The sequence below is a fragment of the Emydura macquarii genome, unplaced genomic scaffold (assembly GCF_026122565.2).
Source record: "Emydura macquarii macquarii isolate MOO-44397 ecotype Brisbane River unplaced genomic scaffold, CSIRO-AGI_Emac_v2 contig_1254, whole genome shotgun sequence".
Classification (NCBI taxonomy): Eukaryota; Metazoa; Chordata; order Testudines; family Chelidae; genus Emydura; species Emydura macquarii.
In genome coordinates this window covers 350,901-361,644 of record NW_027131391.1, presented here as the reverse complement: position 1 = coordinate 361,644, position 10,744 = coordinate 350,901, and the positions used below count along the sequence as shown (strand labels likewise).

General features: G+C 38.8%; 1 protein-coding gene across 1 annotated transcript in view; it reads right to left on the bottom strand.

Moving 5' to 3' along the window:
• Positions 1–2,436: 2,436 nt before the first annotated feature.
• LOC137154376 (macrophage migration inhibitory factor-like) overlaps positions 2,437–10,744 on the bottom strand; it is a 10,724-nt gene continuing 2,416 nt past the window's right edge. Inside the window, exons 2-3 of the mRNA XM_067549969.1 lie at positions 3,611–3,783; positions 2,437–2,680 (exon numbers count right to left, since the gene is read on the bottom strand). Coding sequence (XP_067406070.1) covers positions 2,614–2,680; positions 3,611–3,783 — 240 coding nt within the window. The 3' untranslated portion in view covers positions 2,437–2,613. The remainder of the gene's footprint in view (positions 2,681–3,610; positions 3,784–10,744) is intronic.

Below are 10,744 nucleotides of genomic sequence, written 5' to 3'. Positions count from 1 at the left end.
CAATTGGTAAAAAGGGGAGGGGAAAAGAATGGGATTTTTCCATTCACTATCTCTGCACATTCCAAATCCTAGGATCTGATATTGGCCTCTTGTAGCAGATATGACCATACTTTCTGTTAAGCAGCTAACTGCCTTCCTACAGCTATGTTTTTTGGTGTAAGTATAAATTTTGGAGACATTTTTGCTAATACAGATACAAGGAAGGTTTGTAGTGCAACCGTACCCTTTAATTTAAGTGAGCAGCTCTGAGTCTAAGAAGGGTAGTAAGGCCATATCTAATGTGGGCTGGGAGGCATGTTATTCAGAGTATTTTTATACTATTTAAAATCAATTCAAGCTTATTCTGTTTAAACTTGGTTAGGCGGGCCAGCATGAACAGGCCAAAAGCATGTGTAAACTAAGTTTAGAAGCATGTTCTAGACCAGATTTCTACCTGGGCTAGAACACCATTTCTAAATTAATTTTTAACTTCTCTGCATTGGCTGACTTGATTAAACTGTGTTTAAAGAAACACTCATATTAAAAAAGCATTTTTAGGAAGTACATTTCCTTATATAGTGTCACAGGGTAACTGGCCCTTTTAGGGGCAGTCAGACCCCAGTCTACCTATGACTGACATCTTTAAGGAGAAAGAGCCAATCTTGGCCCACCTGTCAACTGCCCTAGGTGGATGGTTGGAAGCTAATTTTTCTAATGAGCACCTGGAGCTGATAAAAGGCTATCAGAGGGTAGGTGAAGGGTTACCCTACAGAGAAAGAAGTCTTTAGAGGCAAGGAACTACTTAGATAGTTGTGGCCTGAGTTATGAGGGGTTCTGTCCTTCCTGCTGGGGGGAGAAGAGCTGCAATTGGTAGGATGGCCCTAGCTTCAGGGAAAGAATCTATGTTAAGAGTGCCTAGTATGTAAAGCATCTAGGTGTGGAATAGAGTGCTATTTGCAGTGAGGGCTGGGGGGGAGGGGAGCGAAGAGTGTTACTCTTCTATGCCCCTTGACTTTTACTAAGTCTCTGTGTCCCTTATATCTTGTATTTCTTACTTCTCCCTGCCTGAAGACTTTGGATGTGGTCATTAGAAAGACAAACTGCCTCTCCCAGAATATTTCTTAAATAATGCCCCTGATGTGGGATTAGCCTGATCCTGAGATGGAGGTTGCCTTCTAGGGAAGAAGCCTGGAAGAAGAAGATTTTTGTTTGTTGAACTCTCTGTTGCTATCTGAGAGTCTCAGACATGATGGAGGGCTTGTTTTGATATGTAAAAATCTTGGCTAAACTTATTGATAACTGAATTGGGGAAATTATGGTAGGGTATCCCCACTGCTGGAGAGATGTTTGTGTTGGAAAGAAGGAGATGGATGGCATGTGCCTTTTATGCATTGTATAACTAATACCTTAGATCAAGACCTGAAATAACTTAAATGACTGTTTTTTGTTTTTTTTTGTTTTTTTTAAAACTTTTATGGTGTTTAGATCTGGTTTTTTTCTTATTGGACGTGGAAAGTAGACTAGCTGGGATGATTTTTGTTTCTAGTCAGTTTTGTAGTGCCTCAGACTCTGAAATACTGCAGTGTTTGGAAGCTGGTGCTAAAGAGGAACAACTTTTTTTTTAATTGCATTGGCATAGCTTTCATGGTGGAGCCCAGTGTTTTGTGATTGTTTGGATAAACCCAGTCTTCAGCTGCTACATCTATGAATATGAATCTTTAGACCACTTCAGGCAGGAGATAAGTCTATTGGTGATAAATTCACTTGCCAAAAAACCCTGCACCACATCTGATGTATTTTTTCAAAGATTTTTAACTGGCTGCACAGTCTGTTAAACAAACCTAGCAAGACTGTTTACAATGGCAACATCTGGTGACTCGTAATGTTGCAGAAACCTTGACCAACTTCTGTTGGCTTTGTTTGTGGCTTAAAAAAACCAAAGGCTACATTTTAGGCCAAATTGGGCCAGTCAGGTTCTTTAAACTGAATTAACCTGACCAGGTTTAAAACCTACTCAGTAATATGACTTTTAGAAATGGAGTGTTATGGCCCATCCGGTACTCTTTTTCCTCAGATAAAGCTACCATTGAAGTCTGACTGTAAACTATACTTCTAAAATTGCCTAGAGTATCAAGAGCCTTTTGCAGATTGGCTAAATTTTAGATGGCAATAGAAATATAGCCAATCGGGTGTCAAGTGCTGTGCTTCCTCTCTCTTTCTATGGCTTTGTCTATGCAATGGAAACTAAAATTTCTCACTAGTATTAGCAGCTTTGGAAAACTTTGTGTAGATGGGTTGCCCCTCACATTTAATAAGTCAACTGATCCTCCTTGGAGCAAGTCTAATGTACAATTAAAAAGTACCCCTTATATAGATCAGCTGAAAGTGTGCCCATCTTCCCACATCTCTGCATAGTGAGGCTCACATTCAGCATTTTTTCCTAAGTCTTTACTTCTCTTTTACAGGTGTGGTACAGAAGAATGTTAAAGCAGCAACAGGTAAGCATCCTAGTAAGGAACCACTGATCCTTGAATTTGCACACTTAATGCAGAAAGTATGACTGGAACCATGGTAAGCAGAAATCACAGAATAAAATGCTGGTCCACTAAGCACCCGTTAGCTTAAATGGGTGCCTTAAGCAAAGGTGGTACGGTTCCAGCCTACATTGGCAGCACTGATATCAAAGTAGCTGATGTAGATTCTGAAAGAGAAGAAAGAGATGCTGAGAACAAAGCTCTGCAAACCTTCTGGATTTCACTTAGTGAAACAAATATTTGCTGTGTAAAATGTCCCCATGTTCCTGAATATTCTCCAGATTTTACTGTCTTTGTGAACAACATGCTCCTTAAGCTTTTTGTGGATGCTTGACAGTTTAATATTTTCTCCTTATCTTCCTGTCAATTTGTACATATTGTTTCAACTTACTTTACAATTATTTACTTTAAATAAAGTGACATTGTCATGTCCAGTTTGGGCCTACATACAAGAAGAGCAACAAATACTGCTTTTCTTCTGTAAAAATTCTGATGGAAACAGGTTTTTAAACAAACGTTTCTCTGCAGTTTGTTTGCATCCTAGATACTGCATTGAAATGCTAGTGCATGAGAACCTGAAAGTGAAATTAATAAAAACTAGCAACTGATGCTGATTAGTACAATGTTTCTTGCTGGAAAATGAAAGAAATATAAAAAACAAATTTGAACATTTTAAATTTCTATTATGTACTTGTTTGCATCTTTAAGAAAAAAAAGATTTACTATGTTACATGCTAAAAATTAAAGTATGGCCTTTAAAGTGATAGGATTTCAACTTTTTTTCAGTTTCAGTTCTCATATCAATTTTTTTTTTCTATAGTAGCTAGTGAGGTGGTTGTATCTAATAAGTTGCTATGGTCACATACTGACTGAACTTGGGATGTTCAGCATCAAAAACACAACCTCTTACCATTTGTGTTAAAGGGGTTATTCCCTTCCTATTTTTAATGATTATTGGCAATACAGAGTTTAAATACTTTAGCATCTTCAAATAGGTTGTTCAAAAAAGTCTTAATGCAAAGAGCTATGTAGTTTGGGGTTAGTTGTTTTAACAAATAGTGAAACCCCAAATCAGGCAAGTTGCGGTATAGGCTCACCTCTCTGCAGGTATTTTCAGATGTTTGTCCAGCAGGTCACACAACAGCTTGGAGTAATCCTTATTCTCCTGGCCTCCTATTTTGCCAATGCTGTAGAGAAAGCACATGGCACAGGGCTCTGAGGAGCCATGGAAGGACATCAGCTGATCAGTAGAGATCTGCAGTGCTAGATACTGTGAGAGGAAAAAATTTGCTTTGTCATTGTGGGGAAGATTTTCAAAGGTACAAATGACACTTGAGTGCCTGAATCCCATTGACTGTCAATGGTAGTTAAAGCCCTTATTTGCCCTTTGTGCTGTGGAATTCTCCCCTTATAGATGCATTTTTCACCCTAGTTTGTCACATTCTGGGGTGCATACAAGACCAGTGAGTTGTCCCCTCTTCCCCTATAGTCCTAAGTGTATCACAGTGCCTTTGTCACTGTGGCTCTCTGCCTGGATCACCCACAATCCTCAACAAGCATGCACTCTATGTACTGGGCAATCCTGGTCCAATGCTTTGGATCCTGGAGTCTACCTGCAATCCCCCAGATTTCCACTGGCTTCCACCAGCCTTGGTTAACAAGTGGTATGGTGACTGCATACACTCCCAGTCCTGGATTTTCCCAAAACCATGTTTTGGTACATCCTGTCCTGTCCTGGAACAATCAGAGGGATATTGACAGTTGCTGCCCTTTTAAGTATTTAAGATCCAACAGTTGGTTACTTTAACCATTCAGTTTAAATAGAGCATTAGATTTGAATGAAAAATAAAACAAGTTTTAACAATAATTCACTTGAAATCATTTCTAGTATGAGAGAAAGTTAGAAATGGTTACCTCTGACTACAAGTGAAAACACATCTAAAAGTCTAAACTCTAATTGTGCAAGTTTTGGTTCAAGGCTTTGTTTAAGATCACTTTTCTCACCTCCAGTTTTCCACTAAGAGGGTGGCTGATGCTCTCCTTGGTCAGGATCTCTCCCAGATGCCCAATAGCGTTTAGGTGAAAGAACTAGGGGTTCTCGACCCCTTTCCATTTTAAGGAGTCAATGGACTATAAAAGATTCTTCTGAAGGTTTACCTCCCCCTATCCCCACAAATAAAGTTCATTCCAACTGTGAGGTAGGTGAGAGAATGTGAGGTTCCTTCACCACCAGACTCCTTCCTACCCCCACTTGTTTGCTGAAATTCAAGTAGTTTTGTTTCCTGCCATCTCTGCTGTCCTGAGGTCCCTGTTTACTTGAGGTAAACACAAGTTTCTTTGGTTAGGAGAGGCCTGTTTAACAATTTTTGCCTAGGTAGGACTGTCTGGTTTTGGACATATGCTAACAGCATCATACAGGGGGACTTCATAACTTTAAATATAATATTGCTACATCCATTTCACCATGATATTATTGACCAGTGAATTAGTTTTCAAATGATACCTCAAGGTTTACTTTGTACAAAGATTACGATAGAGTCTGACTAGAGGGGGTGCTTTTGGTCACACTTGTGCAGCACCATTTTTAGGAGTTTTTTATGGCACATCACCCAACAAGCCAGCTCGAAACAAGAGCCAGGGATGCTTCCAACATGTAGCATTTGTGCCGGGGGATGCTATTCTCATTACTCCATCTATGGTAGAACTATTTTCTTAGAAAGTACTAAAATGATGGTATGGGGTGCACTTCAGTAATTGCTGCATTGCAACTGTGCAGTATCTGTCCTTGCCTGTATTAAGTTATAGCAGATATCATAGCTCCCCTGCTCTTCCTCTCCACCACAGGGGCATCTCTTCTTCCACTCACAATGCTCCCTAATGGATACACAGCTAGGCATGTTGAATTTTGATTAAATCTAAGAATCAGGATTAGTTTCCTAAGTGAGGAAAATGGGTGGCAGTAGGCTCTGCTGCCATTTTAACTCAAAGGAGCAAATGTCCATTAGACCTTTTATGAAAATGATTCCTTCATAAGAAGTGGGGAAGGAGTGAGAGTGCCAGTTATTTACACCCTCACAGATACAAACCTCCCACTATACTGATGCTGTAAGGTAAAAATAAGTTTTAACTGACTACTTAAATATAAAAAGTAGCTGAGCTGCTACACACCCAACCAGCTACCCCTCTTTGTGCATATGAGTGATGCAATGGGAGAACTATTGCCAAACAGGGTGCCTAGGGAGGAGGGCGAATGGGTGCTTACATTAGCACTTAAATTCACACACTTTCATTTTAGTCAGAGGACAGTCATTTCTCTGCAGAGGGGTAGCACAAAGCTAGTTCACCACTTACACCCTCAGAATAGGGCTTAAATCTTATTTAAGTGGTACGGAGGCATGTTTGCCCTCTACAGCGGGATGAATTTCAGGAGGGATTTTAAAAGATGGTGTGTGTTGGTCTAACTTTGCTCCCATTAAAGTTGATGGGAGCAGTGCCAGAGTGATACTAAGTACATGTGCAAATCCCACCTGTAGCTCCATAAGTGGAAACTTGAGCGGTGAGCACTGAAGTGTTGCTGTGGATGTCTCACTTAAGTACACATTTGTAAAATGGACTCAAGTGTTATGGTGCTGATATAAAGGATGTTTTAACTAGGGGGTTCAAACTCTTAACATCTCATGGCAACGTAATAGCCTGTCAAAGTAAGGGGATTTTGAAATGTCTGTCTGTGAAGTTTAAGTTGCAGCTGATTTTGCCCTGCATTCTAGAGAGATTTTACACCTCCTTGGCTTCTGTTGCAGTCTTATCGGGTGAGGTTAAATATGAGCTGATACAGCATGAACTCTAGATCAGCATCCTTATTAAACAAAATATAGCGTAATCCTGCTTTTGTGCATAATGCATAAAAAGGAGAAAAATCTAATGTAAAATCTATAATTTTTACTGGTTCTAATGCAGATTGTCAGATCCAGGCATCCACCTGGCTTTTATTCTTTTTCTTTCCTGTGTTCATTAGCAGTGCATCACTAGAACTCAGCAGCAGTTAATCAACAAGCTTGCCCCAACCACTTCTCCAGAGAGACATGGAAATCCCTGTCAAGGCCTCCATTTTATTCCGAAACTTTTACTCTGAAACACAGGAGGTGCAGACTTCCTTCTCAAGCTTTCACCCACCACCCCCTGCTCTGTTAAATACCAGCAGGGGCAGACAATGAAGTAAAGCAGGTGGGATGATAGGGTTAATTCATTTACACCCTCCACTACCAAAAATAATAATAATTAGTGTGTATCAGTTGAGACTAAAATGCACATTCTAAAGACTTTTGTTACTGGGGGAAGCTTCAAAATGTTATCTGACATACACACATTGGAACTGCTCTCAAAAAGTCACTAAGGGCCAGATTTTTAAAGGCATTTAGGTACCAAAAGCTGCAGTTGGGCATTTAGTGTGATTTTTTTTCTAAAGTGTCCAGGGCCCAGATCCACAAAGATATTTTGGTCCCTAACCTGCATTAAAATCTATGGGATTTAAGTGCCTAAATATATTTGAGGCCTAGCTTCTTACCTCTCATGTCACTTCTCCTGGCCTGCAATCCCTTTCGTTTCCTGTCTATTTCTGTATCAAATTAAAATACCTCACCTTGCCTTTGAAAGTGATGCTCCTGCCTACATCTCAGCTCTTGTTTCTGCCATTACGTGGGGAATCAGATTGCTATTATGAAAGGCTTTTGAAAGCCTTAATCATTCAGTTAACAGCCACAGAGAGCTAAAGCTTTATTTTTTATAAAATAAAGATGTTTATTAAAAAGAGTGATGAAACATATTAAAAAGTTTCAGGAAAATATTGTTATATTCCTTATTTCCTTTTATTTATATACTCAAATACCCTCTCATTCTCTTTTAAAAGTAGCACATAGAGAAATTGACGTGAGAATGTACATCCTCTCACCCATGTCTTTTTTGATGCTGCAGTCAAGCTAATAAAACTATTAAGAAAGAGGCAATGCCCTTATCTTTATGGTGTAAAATTGAAAGCCTAATTATGGCCAATTACATGCCAACTTTGTTAATCTTGTTATTTCTGCTTGTAGTACCAGAAACATCTAGGTTGTTTCTCCAGTATGTCTATGCAGGAAAAATAGCTGGTCCTCAGGGAGCAAAGAGTTAACAACAGATGACTTTCTCCATCCCCTTGCACAGGAGCTCAACAGAAGAGCTATAAGAGTAGCTACTTAGGAGACTGGGAAATATCATGTGGGTGATCAAATTTCATGCACAGGACTCATAGGAATGTTTGAAACTCTGAGTAGGTGGTGTTCTGTTTTGTAATTTAATTTATTTTTCTCCTATGAATATCTCTTGAGAGAGAGTTTGCTGACTGACCACATGTTTTTCTACTGTCAGTCTGCCAATTCATAGTAGCAAAGTAAATACCATGTCCTGGCACTACATTGACTTGAAAGGATTTTCCTTGGGAATCAGACTGCAAGTTTTGAGGATGCAAACACTCATTCTATTTAATAGTCTTCTTAGTAGAGTGGTGGGGAAGAGAATCTACAGAAAAAAGATTACAGGGGTGACCATGCTGTGTACTTTGGTTTAAGCAGTAGGAATGGAGAGGAAAGGATTGACTTTAGTGATAATACAGAAAGGAAAGCCAAGAAATTACCAAAAGCCTGAAGGTGGAAGAAAGCTAAGAGAACTTGAAGATGATATTGACATTATGACTGCAGGAACTGGAGAGAAAAGTGTTCTCAATGGTAAGTGAAAAGGATGAGGTCTGGGAGGAAAATATAAGTAGTTTGGGATATAGTGAACAAATTAATTCCTAGTGTAATGTAATTGACTTTCTTGGATTTACACCAGGGATGAATTTGGCTCACTGAATTGCCTCAACTGTGCGTATCAGACTGGAGTTAATATTAAAATATTTCCAAAGGTACTGTGGAATCTAGGCATGAGGTTGGCTTGTTTAATTGATTTAAAAAAGAACTGATTCTTGGACAGGAAGGTGAGATGAGTGGAAAATGAGCTATAGATATGAATCAGTCTATCACAGAAGAAGGTCCTACACCTGGTGACTATTGGTAACCTAATAATCAAATTACAAATTAAGTGTTAGAATGCTCAATTTCAATGACTATTATCAAAGTCCTAATCAAGAACATGCCTAACTCACTACTACAATGGGTGGTATGGTGTTATCAAACCCTAATTATATAGACATTCTGAGGGAATCCTTCCTTGGAAGTTCTGGCATCTTTCTTCTATTGTTTGAAGATATCTTCCTGCAATGGAATAGGGAACCCAGTTTTCTAAACTGCTCCTCTGCTAATGAAAAGGTGTCAGTATGGCACAGTACTTGACCAAGCTGTGTATTATTATTCATGAAAGCTACTGCTTCTTTAGAGACTGGAAGGTAGCTTGTGCTTTGAAAATTATTTATTAAATAAAGATTAAATTTTGGGAACATTTTAGACCTTTCACTTGTGTATTAATATGGAGAATAGTGCCACCAACTAGTTTTGAGCAGTGAATTGTGATGAATACAGTCTATTCTGACCTGAAAAAGTTGAGAATGTCATAAACCAGTTTTTTAGCCATTTAAAAAAATTAATGAACAGGCAACTTGTGCCTTGCTTTTCATATAAACTTCTCTAACAGTCTTTCAGTAAACATCTGATGCAATTCCCACCAGCTCTTTGGTGTTAGTGAAGAAAGCAGATCCTTGCAAAGTCTGTTGGGAGCAATAGCTGTTTAAAAGTGGTATTTTAGTACCTTGATGTCAGTAATGTAGTCATGGATCTTTGTTGGCTAAAAAGTCCCTATGGATTTGGTAATGAGGCAAGCAGAGAGCAAGCAGTTTAGTACTGGGTATTCTTACTACTTCTACTAGGATATGACCCAGAAAGCTTTTAATGAGATTCACTACACTCTGTGACCTTCACTAAAACTCAAACGATTGTCTTCTCACTGTCTTAAGGCACTTGTATTTACTATCTAGCGGATTTTTTTAGGTCAGCTTTGGTTGGAGGCAGCCAGAACGTATATGCTAGTCTCTCCTTGTTTCGGCTAATGCTTGATGGTGCTTTGAAAGAAGTGGTGTTTATGCAAGACTCCTGCATATGCATAAGTTCAAGGGTTGTGGTGGATTCTCCATCACTGGCAGTTTAAAAAAAAAAAAAATCCAATATTGATTTTAAAAAAGATTATGCTCTAGTTCAAAAGGAATTATTTTGGGAAAGTTCTAGCACCTATGTTGTATGGGAGGTCAGACTAGATAATCACAGGGGTCCCTTCTGGCCTTGAAATCTAAGAATCTATGCAAAGCAGAAGCTTGGAGGACTGTGTTATTTGATACTGATAACAATTATTAAAAACTTGAGCAAGTCAGATAAAGATACATATCTGAATAATTGAGAAATTGCCCCAATTTCACAGCAAATATTATTTACCATGAATTCAAACATCTGTAGTAAAAACTGTTACACAGCACTGATTCTAGTAACTGTAAAACCTCCTATCAAATGTTGTAAGCATGTACTTCACCTTTATTCTTTTTTCCCCATCAGTGGGTGCCTATAAGTGAAACACAGCAGCAATTAAACCATCAGTCCTTACCCAACCAATTCTGTGGAAATGCAAGAGAATCCTTTACAAGCCCGACCTTTGACTCCTAAACATTGCTGCTTCACATTGAAACACCCGAGGCAGAGGCTGGCTGTATTGGATTGTTCAGCAGGCATTTCCTTTTCCACATTGAAAATAGTTTGTTTTTTCTAAGTATTCAATATAAAGAAGAGCTGCTTCTGGAAAAAGGAGCTTGTTTATACAAAAAGCAATTTTGCATTTTTATTTCACTTGTTTGAATAACAATTCCCCCCTCTCCCCCCAATCCAGTTTCTGCTTCCATCTGCTTTTACACAACATTTGTGATCTCAGTATGGGGCTATGGAAACAACTGGATGAGAGATTAAATTGGTTTATCTCTAGACGTGACCTCCTATGTAGAGCTGGTCAGAAAATGCCATCCCCACTCTGATCCCGTGGAAAACTGACTTTTTGTCAAAACTTAAAACATTTCAGTTTCTGATGAAAAATCAAGATCTTCAGCACAAAACAGAAATTTTCCATGGCAAATTCAGTTAGTCGAAACTCCAATTTTCCATTAAAAATAGTTTTGATGGAAAAATTTCAACCAGCCTTAATTCTGTGGTCACATGTTCATTGGT